The sequence below is a fragment of the Corticium candelabrum genome, chromosome 16, assembly GCF_963422355.1.
Source record: "Corticium candelabrum chromosome 16, ooCorCand1.1, whole genome shotgun sequence".
Classification (NCBI taxonomy): Eukaryota; Metazoa; Porifera; class Homoscleromorpha; order Homosclerophorida; family Plakinidae; genus Corticium; species Corticium candelabrum.
Genome location: NC_085100.1, coordinates 3,435,797 through 3,454,312, shown reverse-complemented (window position 1 = coordinate 3,454,312; position 18,516 = coordinate 3,435,797). Strand labels below are relative to the sequence as shown.

The 18,516-nt window shown below is 43.6% G+C and overlaps 3 protein-coding genes across 3 annotated transcripts; 1 reads left to right on the top strand and 2 right to left on the bottom strand.

Annotated features, from left to right (window-relative positions):
• Nucleotides 1–4,420: 4,420 nt before the first annotated feature.
• Nucleotides 4,421–8,247, bottom strand: LOC134192523 (uncharacterized). Its single transcript, XM_062661260.1, has 2 exons — nucleotides 4,823–8,247; nucleotides 4,421–4,755 (listed from the first exon to the last, which is right to left on the bottom strand). Exons 1-2 carry the CDS (start codon nucleotides 8,209–8,211, stop codon nucleotides 4,509–4,511), a joined length of 3,636 nt encoding a protein of 1,211 aa, XP_062517244.1. The 5' UTR covers nucleotides 8,212–8,247; the 3' UTR covers nucleotides 4,421–4,508.
• Nucleotides 8,248–8,965: 718 nt separating this feature from the next.
• On the bottom strand, nucleotides 8,966–11,626 carry LOC134192522 (uncharacterized). Its single transcript, XM_062661259.1, has 3 exons — nucleotides 11,491–11,626; nucleotides 11,074–11,424; nucleotides 8,966–10,238 (listed from the first exon to the last, which is right to left on the bottom strand). Exons 1-3 carry the CDS (start codon nucleotides 11,624–11,626, stop codon nucleotides 9,565–9,567), a joined length of 1,161 nt encoding a protein of 386 aa, XP_062517243.1. The 3' UTR covers nucleotides 8,966–9,564.
• Nucleotides 11,627–12,765: 1,139 nt separating this feature from the next.
• Nucleotides 12,766–18,500, top strand: LOC134192099 (KIF-binding protein-like). Its single transcript, XM_062660789.1, has 3 exons — nucleotides 12,766–13,198; nucleotides 15,699–16,029; nucleotides 17,503–18,500. The coding sequence occupies exons 1-3, from the start codon at nucleotides 12,767–12,769 to the stop codon at nucleotides 18,471–18,473; spliced, it is 1,734 nt and encodes a 577-aa protein (XP_062516773.1). The 5' UTR covers nucleotide 12,766; the 3' UTR covers nucleotides 18,474–18,500.
• Nucleotides 18,501–18,516: the final 16 nt, after the last annotated feature.

Genomic DNA, 18,516 nt, shown 5'->3' with positions numbered 1-18,516 from the left:
CTTACAAGATTACAAGTGGTAACACCAACAATGCATTCAATATCACGTCGGATGGACACATAGTCACAGCAAACAATTTAGATTATGAGAATATTACGGTGTACACGCTGAGCATCACAGTGGAAGACGAGGGTACACCATCGTTGTCTTCCACGACGACATTCATTGTCACCGTATTGGATGTTGATGAATATGCGCCAGAATTTGTGGGAACGCCAGATTCAATCAGTGTCGAGAAAGGCACTAAGATCGGCACTCTTATTGGTACTATTAGAACAATGGACTTGGACACTGGAACGTATGGTGTTGTGACGTATGCACTGACAACTGGGAATGTTGAAAACACGTTTATCATTAATCCATTGGATGGTTCCTTGGTAGCAGGCAAAGTTTTGAATCGTGCAGTTCGATCTACTTATCGCATTCTTGTTGTTGCGAAGTCAAGTAACGCCAAGACAAACTCAAAATACATCAACATATATATTGTAGGTGCAGCATTGACGACCGTACCCGCAACACAATCGGAGACCAACAGATCGTATGAAACGGTCGTGAACGCTTCTGGCAACGTTAAACCACCTCTTAGCACTGTGGATTATTTGACCACTCGAATCCAAGAATACAACGATCATGCACCGAAGTTTGCGGCGTCCATCTACCTGGGTGATGTTTTGGAGTGTGGCGAGCCTGGAAAAACCATTTTACGAATTTCGGCTTCCGATGAAGATGACGGTGATTTCGGCAAGATTTTCTACTCTTTAATCGCCTATTCGAGCAAGGACGTTAACTTCTTCTCTGTGAACAATGACGGTTTTATTAGCAGTAGAGGAGAGTACACTACTGGTCGAAGGTATCTTAGTGTTGCTAGAACGGAGGACGGTGCCAGTCACCCTCTTTCTGACACAGCCATTGTAGTCATTGACTGTTTCTCTTCTGATCACATGATACAGATGACTTTTTCTGGATCTCGTGAGAAAATACAAGTATTAAGGCAACATGACAAGTTGTTAGCCGATCTAACAAAGAGTCTTCAACGAGAGGTTGGCACTCCTTTCATATATGACATTATCACAGATGGGGAGAACAGGTATGTCTGCATGGTCTCGTATCTATTAAACGTTGTTAGTGACTTTGCTGAAAACTGTGTGCATTGTTCAGCATTCGGATTCTGTTTTATGTAATTCGGGGTCAGTGGAATCAGAATCATACGGGCTTTACTTTTGAGTCGGTTGAGTCGATTCCTGAGAAAGATTATGTTGGAGCAGTCGACGTTATCAACGTTTTGACTTCGAGCGGCTTTGATTTTGGCGACTATAGATTGAGAGTTTTTGAACTACCAAGTCCTAAAAGCTCAGGTGTTAGGTTTTGGGATGAAGTCGAAGGCAAAGTAGTGATCGCTCTCGTCTGTTTGATCTTACTCGTTGTGTTGCTTATTCTTCTAATCTGCATCTGCAGACGACGACGCGACAGGACACCCCTAACGTAGTACGTTAAAGTGAGTTCTGATGTTTCTGTGTGTCATGATGCGTTTCTGTTCAGTGAGCGTCAGTCGTTTAGACGACATAGTACACCGGCCGTTCTTGGTCAGGAAAGACAACAGAATAGTCGTTCGTGGAAGCAGCCGGCAGGTTGGCGCTCGTGACTGTTTAATTACTCGCTTAGTAATTCTTTCGTCTGTTATTATGATACAGAAAATATGGATCTCGTCTATATGATGGATGATGAAGAAATAATCGGACAAACGCACACGACACCATGGTGGGACACAGAATTCAATGTAAGTTTGGGTCATTTAAGAGATCTGTAGCTATTGTCTTTCCACGGCAAGGAATTGGGAATGAGTCACACGTTGGATGCATGCAAGGACGGGTGGTATGCTAAAATGCAGTGGCAGATCCAGGGTTTCTCAAACGAGGCGCACTTTATATAGGCTCCCGACAATGTGACGTAACGAATTGACAAAACGTAGAATTAATGGTTTACTACCGATCACAAAAAGAAAGGTTGAAACGTGATTACGTTACTAAACACCTTTTAAACATAGATCAGTTATACAAAACTTCTACATATGCTCGCATACCTCGCAAGCTTTCTCCATTGACTGCTTCCGGCCCCCAAAAGGAAGGACGACCATCTGCTGCGCCACCTTCTAGATCCGCCACTGATTTAAACAGCAGCTATTTATTGTAAATTTAGCACGTAGAAAGTTTGAAAGTAATCGAAATTTATAGGATTTTATATTTGTGTCGTTATGCCCCTCCATGATGGGCAAATGGGGTCTTTACCCCCATCTGGGCGCCCACCATCCCGGCAGGTGAGCCCTGCAAAGTGCATGTTTTTGTGTAGTCCAGATGGCGATCAATGACTAGCCAATTCGATATAAATTGCAGGCAATACGGTGATTGCAAACTCGGTCAGCACTCCTAGTGGATATCAATGACCACGAGGAAAGCGCTGAACGTCATCGTAAACAGATCGCTAATATATATTTATTACAGTATTAGATTAGTTGTAGATTGAACGGACTCTGTGGAACGGAGCGCGTAGGCTAAACCAATTATGGCAACTCGAATCATCCGCCGCAGTATAACTCACGTGATTCGCTCGTCGAACACGGTCCAACGTACGAGGGCCACCCGACTCTAGCCTCGTAACCCGACTCCGCCTACACGGATATACCTATACATTGTACGACGAGTACGACGACAAGGGCAGCGGAGCTGAGGGCATGGAGCTCGTGCATCTTCGACTTAGACTGGAAGATAACCGATGTCAATCAATACCGCTGTAATAAAATTGTTAGCATGAACATAGGAGGCGCAGTCATACGGTGACGTGTCGACAGGTTAATTTGACACTATGCAAAAGGGATCTCCTCACGTAAAGAAGGTGACCAAAGACGATTTACGGAGTAGCATGACACAGAAAAGACCTATTTAACGACTGTCTTCTGTTGCACGTTCACAAGGAACTTACCGACGGTGTATGTACAGTCGGTGTTTGGTGTATACTAAGTCACGTTAGGCATTTTGGTAAATTTTAGTTTGTTTACAATATTTGGAGCTTTAAAGTATTATCGAATTGTCATATTATTTAATTGTAGTTTATGTGCTGATTGTAGTGCTGACTTTGTACTTTCAGAGTCAGTCCCCCCAACTGACAATACGCTCCGCCGCCCCTGGCGATGACGACTACGACAACGACGAATCCGACTATGCAGTGAAGTCTCAATCCGTTTCGGCCATTCCCGTGCGCCCGCCGCGTCACCACAACGTTCAAAAATGGCCGACTGGCAAAGCGGGCCGCCAAAGTAAGATGCACAGAAGCAATCTGTACTCGTACGAGCGAAAGATGGCACCGGCTGGTGATTTGATGAAAAGGGATGCTCCGTCGTCCGGTTCCGGAAATCGCGGTTCTGTGCACACCGTTCGCGCCGTGACGGAACCCGGCACACCGCGACGCTTCCGCCGTGCTCGTACAGCAATGCAGCAGTCTGAGTTGCACCGACCGTTGGAGATGCGGCGGCAAGGCGACGAGATCGATAAACATCGCAAGGTTTGGCCCGACGGCAGCGGTCGCAGTCGCTACATCACTACAGACTTGTGACAGAACCGACTTTTAGTTAATTGAATGGTGATTTTGATTAGTGGGCTACGTATGCATGAGTCATGGATTGTGAACGAGGTATCAGAGAGAGAATGTAGATCAGTGTTAATTTTTATTCAGCGCTGTAGCAATGTGGGTGTAATCATATATACCTACGATTATCAATTTTTACTTGTCTTGATTATCTAAATGGAGAATAGCACAACTTAATTGCTGCACTGAACCTGCTAGCGTTACGATAACGGCTTTATTTCAAACAAAACGAGGCACTCAGGAGTATAATTGAGTACCTGGTCATTGGCTGGAGATGGACAAGACCTCTGGCTTAGCAGAACCTCTCGCAGCACGGGTACGTGAGGGCTTGAGGTCCAGTCCCGAGGCTGCGCCCAAGTCAGTGCCCTTAGATGCACTGGCGAATATCCTACTAGTACGGATACAGCGCGGCCTGAAACTCTGAGTTGTGCTAGATGCACAACCTAGAAATAGGCAGGGGGTGCTGTCTTTAGCACTGAAGGGCATGCCCATCTGTGTGTGTGTGTGTGTGTGTGTGTGTGTGTGTGTGTGTGTGTGTGTGTGTGTGTGTTTGTGTGTGTGTGTGTGTGTGTGTGTGTGTGTGTGTGTGTATGTGTGTGTGTGTGTGTGTGTGTGTGTGTGTGTGTGTGTGTGTGTATGTGTGTGTGTGATGTGTGTGTGTGTGCATGTGTGTGTGTGTGTGTGTGTGTGTGTGTGTGTGTGTGTGTTTGTGTGTGTGTGTGTGTGTGTGTGTGTGTGTGTGTACGTTTTAACTTTCGCGTCTATGTGTCTAATTGTTGATAAGTAATCACAATTCCAGCTAGTAAATTTTTATCATCTCTACCAAACACTTCATGTCTACCACTAATGTCTTTAGTACAATCAACACGTCATTGATGAGCAATTGCTGCATCTTGTAGCTGTGGAACGATACTGCTAAATTTTGGCCTTGCCGCGGGGTTATCTTGCCAGCAGCTACGCATGAGAGATACAATTCCGCTCGGCCAACTCGAATCGCTTGGAATGGTAGGACGGGTCCCTTTACAAACTAGCTTACTGATTTGATGCATGTACCGAATATCGTGATCCTCATAAGGTAGTTCTCTTTTCCAAATCTCCCATAAAACGATACCAAAACTAAACATAAAATTGATATTACTTTGATCGTATTTTTCACACGCCTCAAAATTTGTTCTTACTCTACCTGTAGACGTCGACAGGTGTACCGTAATTTTGGCGGCGAAGAATCTCGGGTGCCGACCACAGTGGAGTTCCGCAATTGGTGGACATGAGTGAGTCGGCCTCGAGCAACGGAGCGTGCAGAGAAGATGGAAGCTCGTTTCTGTTGTTCACTCTCTGGTTGATTCCCTCTTGCTGAGCAAGTCTTGCGGTACCGAAGTCCGCAACTTTGACAACCCAGCGGTCGCTAACCAACAAATTGAAGCTTTTGAGATCGCGGTGAACCCTTGGGGGTTCCAGACCGTGCAAGAAGGCCATTCCTTCGGCAGCGTTTAGCGCAAACGAGCGTTTTTGAGGGTTTGCTAATTGAAAACTTTTGTTTCTCAACAAGGTCCCCAACGATCCTCTTGGCATGTACTCAAGTACTAAAAACGACGTGCTGTCTTCAAAACGTCCGCCTCCGAAAAACATGACGATGTTGGGATGCCGTAGTGTCTTCATAATTTCTATCTCTCTGTCAAATTCCTGAGAAGATCTATTGTTACTGCTTTCGAAGCTTTGAAGCCTCTTGACGGCTACAGTTATTTCTCTATACTCCGCTTTGTAAACTTCTCCAAAGCCACCGGGCGAGTCGCCATCGATTCGCTCTTTGAGGGTTACATCTTTCGGACTTATTGCCCACACCTGAGTTAACTCTTTCAGTTGATTTTCCTGTTTCTTGTAGGATGTTCTATTTCGTTTGACATTTCTTATCGTAACGAATATTACGTAAGCGATGACGACGGTTACTCCAACGGAGAAGAAGGTAGCGAGAAACGCTGTGGGAATGACACACTTTCCTCTCGCGTCGCGGCTGAAACCGGGATTACAACGACATCGCCGCTGAAACGTGTTCTTAGCGATGAGTTCTTCCGGCGCGTAGCAAACTCCTTGCCCGCAGTAATCGTTAGACTTGCAGACTGAGCAATTCTCTTTGCTTGTGGCGCCGGGTTTGGAAGTGACCCAGCCATCTGGACAAGATTGGCAGGAAGATCCAAATGATGAAAACTGATCTATTGGACACTGTTTGCAGGAATCGAACCAAAAGTTGTCGCCATCTGTTCCCGCCGGACATCCTACCATAGTCACCATGAAGCCAGATTCGACTAAAGTGTAGTCGTATTCTTTGTAATTGACGTAGTATCCTCCAAGTGCAAGAAGATAATCATCGCCCCACATCAGGAGGTTGCCTTGTATGTAGACATTCTCTCTAGAAATTGGAACCATTTCCGTCCAGTGACGGTGCACTATACTAAAATACCACACTCTGACGACATCTTCTATTCTTTCGCAATATTGTATTTCAACGTCGTACAGAAAAAGATTAGTAAAGGGGGCTGTTGAGTCCCATCGACAACCGCCAGCGACAACTAACTTCTCTCCACTACCTGTTGCCGAGTGGAGACACCGTGGTCCAGGACTGTTTCCGGTGTAATCAATCGGTTGCCACAGCTGGAGGTCTATATCAAACTTCCAAAGTGCCTCCGAATGATTTTGTATAGTCTGATTGATAACCTCTGCTCCTCCATACAAAAAGACGCTTTGATTTACAAGAACGATTGATTGACCTAACTTTACGGGGGCGCTTTGTTTGTGTTTTGTCCAAATGCCAGCTTTCCCACTTTTGTCGAGCTCAAAGGTCCACATGTCTTCCAGAATCTTGTTACTCGGCGATATGCCTCCCATCATCAGCATGGTTCGATTGCTGATGGCAACGGCTAAAGCGGAACGACGAATTTCGGGTTGCAAGCCTTCAAACTCGCGCCATACGTTCTCTCGAGGATAATAGCCCCACGTTGAATTCTCCGTCTTCGGATAATCGTCAACAATTTTGACGCCACCGAAAACGACAAGAACTTTGCTCGGATGAAACAGAAGAACTCCTGCGTGACTAAGCAGTTCTAAATTAATTTTCGGTTTGCGAACAGACCATGAAAGCGAATGCATGTCAAGAACCCAAATGTCGGAGTTTCTCTCACCCCAACCTTTACCATAAAACATCGTCTCAGGTTGGAGGCCTCCGTGCACAATAATCATGCTCGATTCCCGGTCGACGACGGCCACGTGATCTCCACGTAATGGTGGACTTGGCGGCGATTGAGGCTTCTCGTGCAACAAGCAAGCGTTAGCTGCAAGCATCGTGATATTCCAGAGATTATTCTGGCTAATCCAGCTTGGATTTTTACCACCGCCGTAGATGAGAACGTTAGAATCTACTACAGCAATCGAAGGATCTAAAAGATTTTGGTACTTTTCGTCTGAATCTAGAGTATCGAGAGTGTGCCACTTGGATTGGTATATGTCATAGAAACGGAAGGGCTTTTTGCAACAGAGGAGAATTCCGGTGACGTTTTCGAAAGTAAGATAGCTTGTTCTATTAACCAACGCCGCCTGCAGCATTCCATCTACTGGCGACCAGTCGGCATCGTCGAGCCGTTTCCACATCTTGTTTCCCGTCGAGTACGTCCACATGTCTTTCTTCGGTATACATATTTCTAGCTTGTCGGCCAACCCAAACGTGCACCCACCGAATACGTACATGGTGTCATGGAACGATGCAGAGGCTGGCTTGAATCGGCTTGATGGCTTGTCCCGCCATGTTTCAATTTCTGAATCCAACCGGATCCACCTATACCTATTACTTTCACAGCGCAGCTCCCACAAGTCGTTAAACAACGTCTGATTTTCAAAGTATGCCTGCGAGACGTCAAAAATCTTGCTTCCCCCGAACACCAGCATCGATTCGCGGCAGTTGCAATTGCTTTCCCGTTGGTACACAGGAACGGCTGCGTGATACGATCTCGGAGCGATATCGACTGTTTCAAGTTCTAGGTGATGCCAACTTTCGTTTTTATTGCTAAACGACCAAGTATCGTTGAAGAAAAGGGGCGTAACGTCTTCACAAGTCGCTCCGCCAAAGAGAAAGACTGTGCTGCGACACAGTGTGACCATTGTGTGCCCGCTCGTTGCGTGCGGCAGTTTTTTCTTGTTTTCCCAGATGGATCTCCACGAATTGGTCGCCGCTGTGTAGATCCACGTGGACCTATTTTCTCTCTCCTTTGTTCGGCACGAGACGAAGCCGCCGTAGAGAACCATGTTTTCGGCCACCTTCCCGTCGGAACCAGCTATCATCAGGTGTGTTGCAGCATGGCCGAGCAGCCTTCCCGGAGTATTCGTCTTCCAGTTTGTTATATTCCCCCACTCGTTTGGACGCACGTCGTTGGAAAAGGAATAGAGATCCGGTGGCGGTCCGCGTCGGTAGAGAAGATCGGCATGACTGATGCTCGCAACATCATTGACCTCGTTAGAGTCGTTCGTTGAGCAAGCGCACGGATTAAGTACGAGAAACAAGATGAGAAACGGTCTTGAATTCATAAGGTTTGACTCTCTCGTCTCCGTGCCTTTTCTGCTAGGTGGAACAAAGCAACTGGAAGGTAATACAGATGCATTTCGATACGTATTGAGACTCACCCCTACTTTTTGTTTCTAACGGTTGATATAGAGGTCAATCAATGACGTTGGTTGATTAAACCGCATGTCTTTGATCGAATTTCGTTTCTACAAACTATGACAAAACACCAAACTGTTAATTGTTAATTGTCTTTGGGCATAGATAATAGTACAAGTGAAAGGTCTCTTTGTGAAACACGATAAGGATTGCTATCACTGATAAAGTACAGACTGTAGAGACAATTTGAAACATTACGAGACTATTGTAATGTTAGCACGTATCCTGCTTTGCATGACAGATTTAAAATTATTTAGATCAATTTTATTTCTATTATTATACAGTTAGTTTAAAGATATATTTGACAGTTAGGTATTAATTTGTATACATAATTAACATATGACATATAAACGGTAGTAGTTAATGAAATTGTTAAAGACACTTTGTACTGGTTTGTTTAAGATACACATTTGATCGCGCTAGATTGATGAGAGAAGCACCCAAATCAAACAACTACAAGTATATCGAAAGTAATGGCGGACTTGCAATGTGTCTATCAAAAATTTAATGTCATTAATATATATGTAAATTATTATATATTTATTACTAAAATATAAGAGTAATTAAAAAGATGTCTCTCTTCCCTATTTCTCCTATCTCCTCTCTCTTCCCTCTTTTCTTTCCTCTCTCTGCCTCTTCCTTTTCTTCAATCTATTCTCCCTCCACATGCCTTTTTCCACTTTCTCCCTTTCGTACTATTTCCTCCTCCTTATTTCCTTCCTTTCTAGAGTTTCCTTTCTGTGTATCTGTTTGTCTGTCCGCAGTCTGTGTGTATTAAAACCTGTTAGAATCACCGCCATGCAAAGCCACATACAAGCAGGACAAGTGGACAAATGGAGGCTCAAGAGTTTGAATAAACGCTATACAGACATGGTCAGCAATTGCGTCCACGGAGGCTCGAGATTTTGAATAAACGCTAGACACAAAAGAGGCAGACATGCATGGTCAGCTACTGCGTCCATGCAAGTAGACACGTGAATGCACGCCGTTCCGTAAATGAGAGTACACTGATACACGATTAGCTCTTTACAACAATCTTTTGCATCATCAAAATATGCAAGTTAGTAATATGCAAATGCACTATAGAGCCAACTTCATTCCATTAGTATCGTAAAATGCAATTACTAATTCATCGTTAATTAATTAATAGTTTATTTATTAACTAAATAGGAACACTGACATAGTTTGCCAGCGGTACCACATCTTGATTTACTGCTCGTCTAATTCTTTCTTACTTTTACTTTCCTTATCAAAACGTCGAGCTTTGAGCTCAGAGAAGTCACAGCTACGCATGCGTAGTCGCTTTCACCATAGTTTTGAGGTATGTATAGCGTAGACAAAGCCTGGTTATAACGAGAAGGAAGTCGACGACGCTGAAACGGCTGTATTCGTGTCTCGTCAACAGTGAGGCTGTTGGTTTGGTTGCTACCATCCCGCCAATCTAGAATGATGTCGATGCCACTAGGTTTTCTCGCTCTGCAATCTATTGCTAGCCAGCGTCCTCTCAACCTTCTCAAAGTGTTCAACTCGTCAGCACCGTAGCCTGTCGCTTTCTCGCTGTGAAGACTCTCGGTGACAAATACCTGTTGTCTCTGTCTTTCACTAACTCTGACTCTTTCGTAGGATTTGAACGACCAGCAGGTAAAGGTCGTGCCCGAATCGCTCAGCAAAACGACTTTGAATCTCACATGTGCAACTGTGCTTTGATTTTGTCTGCAATATGATATTCTGTCGTTGCTGTTTTCGATGCAGTGTGTATCGTCCTTGCAGTTGCTCCAGCTTACTGGATACACCTTTCCCAAGTCATGAGAGGATTTGCAGGTGAGGTTACTGCTTTTATTGGCTAGCATCAGAACGTTCTCTTCGACATTCTCTTCAACCCATTTATTAGTGGCTGCATACATATTACAACTATGAGTATATATGAAACGGTCTTAATTAATTAGTCATTATGCAAAAATTATTTTGAGTAGTAATCTGTATATATAGGCGCCGTACTGCCACTTAGCTACTACAACAGAACTGTTTCCTGGCTTGAAGATTTGAGCTGCTGTAAACTTGCCATAACTGTGTCATAAATTAAGCATTTCGTAGCACTGTGCTGCGTATTTTAGTGGCAAATGATAGTAAATAGTTCGTGACTGCATTTTGGTCGTGCGTACAGTATATACGCTCTACGCATGCGTATAAAGTATCTTTACTAGAGCAATCAGCAAGCAAAATATCTTACTATTGATTATCAACGTTGTCTTGAAGACTGTTAAGTGACAATTACCCACGCTAGCATGCCTGCATGGTTGACCCCATACGTAAACGTTTGGCCAACCACTACTACTTTCTCACAAGAACAAGTGGTCACAGGAAACGCTATACATGCAGCCCAAGCAAAAACGGCGAATAGAGGGTGCCTTTGAACCAGATTGATGTATCGCGTCAAAGGGGTTAATTGGCGAGCAGCGCTTTAGAGTGGATGAGTCGATAGCATGCAAGCATCAGCGTTCTAGTCGACCGCATTCTCATGCACTGCAAAATTGTTTGAGCTTGCTGCAAAGCCTTAAGAAAACAAGACAAAATCTTTTTGCAGCTATTTTCTGATGTGATAAAAATGTCTTTCGATTTCACTTACAATTTTGTAATTTTTCCAGTCAGATAATGTGCTAGCACACGCGGGATGCTTCCGGGCATGTAAATAGGGGTATTCCCGGTCAGCGCCCGTAATATCCTATTACCTTTCTGAGATTCTGATTGAGATGTTCGAGAATATTTCAGAGTGAACGTCGTGTAACTTTTGGACGTGCCAAAATTATTTGCTACTTTGCATACATATCTGTACTCTCGGTCCCAATGCTGGACGCTCGGTATCAAGAGGGTGCTGTTCTTCTGTCCCGTATAGACTGAAAATTCGGAACCGCATTTTTCATTTCCAATCTTCCACTTTTGAGTCTTGTCTACGGATTGTGCATACCACGTAAACATCAGTGGCGGATCGCCGTCCGAGGAGCAAAACAAACGAACGGATTCGCCAAGGTCGGCAAGCCATGGATGCCCCTCTTTACGAACTTTTGAAAATGGCGGCGACCCTATTAATTAAAAAGTGACAACAATAGCAAAATCTGTTAATCAAATTTCTTTGAACTTAAACTGACCTATTTTCACTATAGACAAACATCTGTAGCGGATGTGGTGAGCCGGCCCACTGCTAAAAACAGCTGAGTAGTTTCCAGAGTCTTGCGTAGTGACGTTCTCGATCAAAAGCGTTTCTCTTGCGATTGCTGTCGACATCTTTCCAGCCGTGGTGGACACCTCCCATTTCAATGGTCTACTGCACAGTCTGTCTACACCCTGTGGGCGACAGCTCAAGTTTAGGAGCCCACCGACTGGCAGAAAAACGTTCTCGCACTGTAGGTCAACTGCAAGAAAAGAGATGTGTGTAGTCTACGAAATCGACGAGTCTTCCAACGTGTTTACCTGAGTGGTTGTACGCAACGATTATAGGTACTACCGTAGTCGTTGTTAGGAGAGAGATAGCAACGCCTGCTGCAGCCATGACTACAAGGCCAAGCCCGTAGCTTTCCATTGCGATACGGAAGGCTTCAAACTTATAGAAACCGTGGAAATTAACTAGGGGTTGGGTTACGGCCTCGTGCGGACTCTGGCGTATACTGTAACGTTTCGTCAAGAGCTCGAATAGGCAGCTGCTGCGTTGAGGAGAATTCTAGAGGCTGAGTGCTTCTAGCCTCTAACTAAATATGATCTGCTGTATGCGAATATGAAACTTCCCATTTTTAACGCTTTCTACATTACGCGAAAGGTCTAAAAATAAGGCGAGATGGCATTGCAATGAAACTACCTAGGGTACTTGCAAAAACGTAAGACAGCTAGTAGCTACAATAAATTAGTACTAACGTCGATCTCTACACGAACAAGGGAAGTCGCACGGAAACAAAGTAGCTCTAATTAATTAATTAAATATTTATGTGTATTCGTTTGTGGTTACATTTTGATTGTTCGGCTTATCGCCATTTTATTATGTTGTTGTGGGGCCAAGGTTTGTTCACGGATCTTGTACTACAGCGTTCGTTACTTCGTGATCGAATTTCGGTCTGAACATCTCAATGGTCTGATTGATCATTCTGAGATAATGTGGTAGCCTCGTCGACGTGAGCATCTGCATTTTAGTTTTTATCTAGTTAGCTACAACTTTGACTATATTTTTACAGCTAGACAGCAAATCATTAGCATCGGTCACTTCCGACCTTTCCCTAGATAATTCTATTTAGACAACATTGTTACAATCCTGTTAGGTGCGCACACAGTCAGGAGTTTATATGCCTCAGCACACAGTGGTAACCTCGCGGGAGACGGTGGTAACCTTACGGTACACAGTGTGCGAGAGGTATCGACATACGGGAATTGGCAAACATGGCTGCAGACTTGTCGTTTTCTCTATGGCGAACGTCCGTTTGTTTGCCGAAGTTTGACGAGGCTGTGCACTTGAGCGACGTAGAGTCGCACAACGACCCGGAAGAGGAGCCATTCAGGTCGCATTACAAAGCGAGAGACATCTGGAAACAAATCGAACAAGAATTGAAGGAACGCGAGCCTGCGATGGAAGAAAGCGAGCAACGTTGTGCTGTAGCAATACATTCAGCAATAAACTATATGCTAGGATGCAACTACATCGAAGCAGAGGAAACGAGTGTAGGAGAGGAGAAGTTGGTTTTGTCACTTCAGTCAATCGAGTCGGAGAAGATGACGCCGCGATATTGCTGCTTAGCGGTGAAAGTTTTGAACATGTTGGGAGTATTGTGGTCAGGAAGAGAGAACTACGAGAAAGCATTGCAATTTGCAAAGGTGCGTTATTGCTGTATGTCCAGACATAAAAAGTCTGGACTTTGGTGGCGTGAAGTGGTGTGTGTGTGTGTGTGTGTGTGTGTGTGTGTGTGTGTGTGTGTGTGTGTGTGTGTGTGTGTACGTGCGTGCGTGTGTGTGCGTGTGTGCGTGTGCGTGTGTGTGTGTGTAATGCTAATTAATTAATTAATGGAGTTCAAAATACACCGAAGTGATTTAAAATGCTGGCAAAATTCAAAATGCTGGCATAGATATGTCTTTACTGTGCTAACTCCTTTAAATGAGAGTAGTCTTACAAGCTGTGAATGTCATGGATGGTGATTTTGCTGAACACTCCTGGGCCTTCATTTGAGGCACTACCATTGTACCTTTCTCCTTATAGTTTTTGCTTTTGTGAAAAGCTTAAGAGCATACTATCCTTTATTAAATGAGCACTACTAAAGTCAGTTCACTCCGACTTCTCACTCCGACTTCTCACTCCCCCCTCCAGACACTTGTGTGGTTCTTGCGTGGGCAGATGTTGTCAGAGTTATCTAATGAGCAACTAGTAATTAGCCTAAGGGGTGGGTTTGTCTTTCAATTGAAAGGCTGTCTATCGGTTAGAGTACCTAGGTAAACAATTTGCGTAACAAGGTTGGGGGATTTGTCTGCAATGCACTCTCAAAGAACGGCATGACCATGAGCTCTAAAATGAAGTGTTTAGCATGTCTCTAAGACCTTGCTGTCAATAGATTAGTTATTCAGGATTTACTGAGGGAGAAGTCATCGTGGACAGACTTTAGTAGGTTTGCCTGCTTATGCTTTATTTTGTTGTATTACATACTGGCCGGAAGTGTCGGTTGCAGATCCAAGGTAGGGCGTAAGGGATGAACTTCCCTCAGCATGATCTTTATTCCTACTTACAACCTTGGCTTGTAAATACTTGCTTGCAATACTGGACTGTCTTTGATTGCGGACAAACTGTCATGTTCTCTAGGATTGAGCTGTTTTTTTAGCCTCGAATTTCCAGACCAGAGAGCGCGTGAACTCTAGTCTGGACCAAGTCGATACTAAAATGATTTCGGAAGTAGTTATCAATAGCAATTCTAAATGGTGTCTAACAGCGTAGGATCGTTTTACCTAGATCAACATATCATTTGTAAATGCCATGAGATCTCACGAACAAAGAAGAGACGTCTGCCTTGTTTGCGGCGATATCTTGGTGGATGGCATGAAACGACGACTCTTTGATTCTTCGGCAGACCGCTAGCTAGTCTAACCGCTCGACTAGTGAGACTACCGCTCGACCAGTTGTCAAAGGTGATATTCTATCAACGCTGCTGTGCATGATCTGTCACCTCAAGCTTGAAAATATCAAAGAACTGAAGCTGAAACTAAAACTAAGATGTGTGCGTGCACTAGAGTCTAACATCATTGTTCTGGCGTGCACTTAGCTACCCATGAGGATTTCACACACACGCAATCAGCGTTAGTGCACTTAGCATAACCAATTATTGCTAAGCCAATCAGAATTTACAACCGAGATTTGGGTTGTAGTAGCTGATTGGCTTAGAAGGCTATTTCCGAAATCATTTTAGTATCGACTTGGTCCAGACTAGAGTTCGGGCGCTCTCTGGTCTGGAAGTTCGAGGCTACTGTTTTTTTGCTAAGGAGTTGAACGTTTTATTTGACAGAATATTCTTCCAGGTGTGTCTTTTTCAAACTGATCATTGCTTTTCTCACACATTTTTGTACATATACCCATTATGCATTTAGTTCAAAGACGACAACAATGTTTGTGAGGGTTACACTGCAGAGCATTCGATTTGCAGTTCTAGAACTGAAACTGAGGGTGTGTTGCTACTGTTGGAACTGACAGAACCAGACCTAAATTGAATAAACATCTGCTTTGTGAACTGGAACTGCTAACCGGAACTGCTAATCGAAGCAATGTCAACACCTACTAGGGCTTCATTAGCTACCGATCCATCGACTGTCAGAGCGACTTTAGCTAACAGTGCCTCTTGTTGACCTTGTGATAGACGCCGATCTTCCTCAAACGGAGCAATAGAGTGCATGAAACTATTATTATTATTGCTGTCTGTAAAATTTTGCACCATCACATTTCTGCGACTTTGCAGAAAAGAGGCTTGTCATTTCCGTCAGTTCTAGCAGTTCCAGCTCCTTGGACAGAACTGTCAGAACCAGTTTGAGAACTTTCAGAAGTAAATCGAAAGTGAGTTCCGGCAGTTTTAAAACTGCCGGAACTGCAAATCGAACACGCCCTGTTTTTGTAAAGGGTGTGGTCAAGTATAATGTGTCACGGAGTGATTCCCTCTTTGAGATATTGCATCTGCCCCTGAATGTCTAGACTACCATAAAGCTGCGGCTCTGAACAACGCTGTATTTGGCTATGTAGCAACTCTTTGCATCTTGCTATGTAGCAACTCGTTGAGGTAGGGGTACAATTAATTGTGGATCTATTTTGTTGGCTTATGGCCACCTGAGTTTGTCCTTTTTTCAGGGCTCTGAGCAGTTGTATTCAGACTATTTGGCCAGCACAGAAGTAGCACCATTTGTTATCAGAGATCTATTTATTGATGATGAGCATCTCACTCCAGAAGAGGAGAGGCAGATGGCGTTTGAGTCAGAGCACACGCACACACTCTTTTATCTAGCACAGATATACGATAAGCTGCAGAAGAGGTCAGAGTCAGCAGAATACTGTTATGCTACTCTTAGAAGGCAACTGGAGACAAGACAGTTTGATTCAATTGAGTGGGCACTTAACTGTGCCACTCTGTCTCAATACTACATAACTGTGGGCGACTACATGTCTACAAGACACTGTCTTGGTAAGAAACAATAGATTTAATAGATTTATGAATTATGTAGTTAGCTGTTGCTTATTATTACTACTTGAAGCTGTGTTGTCACCCTTGCTTCTACAGCTATGAACTCTTCAAAGAAACGATCGACTTGTTGTGAAGATTGTAAATTTGAATGATTTTTGCTTCAAAGCGTGGTGCTTGAAAAATCTATCTAACATTGTACAAAGCGACTGTTGTTTCATGTGACCACAAGTTCGATAACACTAAGAATTGTGTGTCGTTGTCACAGGGCAAGATTTACAAAGTCATTGTCACACACATAGGTACAGAGCCACACATCCCGAACATGCTTTAACCCCTTTTGAGTAAGCTACTCGCTTAGTCACGTGACTTTACAAAGTCCCGTTTCTTATGGCTCATAGCTGAAAGTAATTTTATTTAGTGTTTGTCTGGTAGAGTACATATGCCAGAGATATACTGTAGTTTATACAGTAGACCTTTGAAATATCCAACTGTTTTCGCTAAGTGGATATGACATCGGAAGCCAGTTGGTGCAAGCACAGTTTCAACGTGTAGTGATGGCAGCAAAAGATATGGAGTCTTCTAGGATTAGTTTGGTGATTGTAGATTGCATATATTACTCGTAGTATGTCTTCATGAAATCATTTTATCACCAGCGTATTGTACATGATTCAGAGTTTAGACCATGTACATACTGGGACTCCAAAAACCGGACTGGAACTCCAAGATACAGTTGAAGCTCCAATGCTTGGCTAATCCGTTCTTTTCACTTATCCAACCTCTATTCCTTTGTGACTTGCCCAAAGGGGGTTGAATATGTGAGGGTGTACTGTACATGATAGTTTATATCTTGGACTAGCAGTTGTTAAACTTAACCATACAGTTCTTAGTATTGGCATGATCTGGTACCACAAATTTTCCAAAATTCATTGACTATGATTTAGTCGGCTGATAGTCATACTGTAGTAAGAGACCGCATGTGGGGCAAAAATGTCTTATTGTTCTACAGTCAGTCTGTATGTATGAAGCTACACATATATCTTAATTTTAATGTAGCTAAGTCATTACAACTGATAACGGATTGAGTATGGGCAGACGACTGCTCAGCATCAGGATCAGGATTTGATCTCTAATCCCGATCAGTCAATGACTGACATTTGACTAGAATTGTAATAGCAGAACCTTGAAGAGGATTAGGATTAGGTGTAGGATCAAGTGTCACTGAAGTGCCACGAATCTAAGACCCACACTGAAGTCACTGCTGTAACTGGTGCATTGTCTGTAATGAAACAGCACACAAGTAACTTTTTTACTTACGATATGTACAATGAATCTAAACAATATTTTGGAAGCAACAAATAGCTGTCTTGTTTTGTCGACATTTGATTGCAATACCAGACTTTGAAAATACAAATACTGAACAACTCCTAGTCTTAATATGTTGTGTATCTGCTAGTGTTATTTATTGTTTTGCAGCTGCTGCCAGCAAGATGGTTTCCCAGAACGATGGGTGTGATCAGCAAGACCAATCAGAGAAACTGCTGAAGTGTAGAGCCGATATTTCACGGTGTTGGGTGAAGTATTGTCTCAACCTTCTTCAGGAATCAAAGTCAGCAATACAGAGTGCAGAAAATGACACAGAAATCACGTCTAGTAGTGAAACACCAATGGAAGCATCTCACGAAGTCGCTCAGTTTGATCTCGATGTCAGTGCGTTTGAAGGTGACACACCTGTCTCACATGTCTTAACTTTCGAAGATGCAAGGCATGTATTTATCCTTGGTCAAAAACATCTGGATCTAGCACGACAATTTTACGTTCTGGATGGCTATGTCACCGACTACGTCAGCATCACTCAAGACTACAGTCAGCTGTTTAAGAATCTGGCATTCTTCGAACACGACATCGATCGTCAGTGCAGAATGCACAAACGTAGAGCAGACATGCTGCTCGAGACAGCAAAACAGCTGAACCCACAATTCTATTTGGTCATATGCAGGCAGCTCACGTTTGAGACGGCAGAGATTTACAACTCGTTGGTTGAATTGAAGTACAGCAGTGCCGAACAAAGAGAAGGCCCACCGACACCCCATATGATAAAAAAAATCAACCAGCTCGTCCAACAATCGATTGACCAATTTCAGGCATTCGTCGACTCATTCAGAGATCACAAAAAGGAGATGCCCAAGACATTCGAAGCAGACTCGCTCCATCCTGTACTCGTTTCGAAGTTCTATGTTGCTAGACTCTACACAAAATTCATTGTGTCGGATAAATCACAAAGAGTTCAGAACATGAAAAAAGCACTTGATCTTTACCAGGGACTACTTGACTACAGCGATGCCCATCCCGATATGCCACCGGTCTTCAACGAGGAACTATCTGTTTGCAAAGAGATGGTTCAGCTGATGCCTCTCAAGATGACAAAAATCATGCAAGGACCGTAACTGTACACATTGCCGTATTCTTTTTTATATATACTAAACTGTC

What these genes read in the sequence shown, in the direction of transcription:
- LOC134192099 (XM_062660789.1), top strand. Translation starts at nt 12,767, where the DNA reads ATGGCTGCAGACTTGTCGTTTTCTCTATGGCGAACGTCCGTTTGTTTG. An exon ending in AAGCATTGCAATTTGCAAAG is followed by an intron (nt 13,199 to 15,698) that starts GTGCGTTATTGC and finishes TCCTTTTTTCAG; the next exon opens with GGCTCTGAGCAGTTGTATTC. An exon ending in GTCTACAAGACACTGTCTTG is followed by an intron (nt 16,030 to 17,502) that starts GTAAGAAACAAT and finishes ATTGTTTTGCAG; the next exon opens with CTGCTGCCAGCAAGATGGTT.
- LOC134192522 (XM_062661259.1), bottom strand. Translation starts at nt 11,626, where the DNA reads ATGTCGACAGCAATCGCAAGAGAAACGCTTTTGATCGAGAACGTCACT. An exon ending in TTTGTCTATAGTGAAAATAG is followed by an intron (nt 11,425 to 11,490) that starts GTCAGTTTAAGT and finishes TTTAATTAATAG; the next exon opens with GGTCGCCGCCATTTTCAAAA. An exon ending in TCAATCAGAATCTCAGAAAG is followed by an intron (nt 10,239 to 11,073) that starts GTAATAGGATAT and finishes ATATGTATGCAG; the next exon opens with CCACTAATAAATGGGTTGAA.
- LOC134192523 (XM_062661260.1), bottom strand. Translation starts at nt 8,211, where the DNA reads ATGAATTCAAGACCGTTTCTCATCTTGTTTCTCGTACTTAATCCGTGC. An exon ending in ACACCTGTCGACGTCTACAG is followed by an intron (nt 4,756 to 4,822) that starts GTAGAGTAAGAA and finishes TTTTATGTTTAG; the next exon opens with TTTTGGTATCGTTTTATGGG.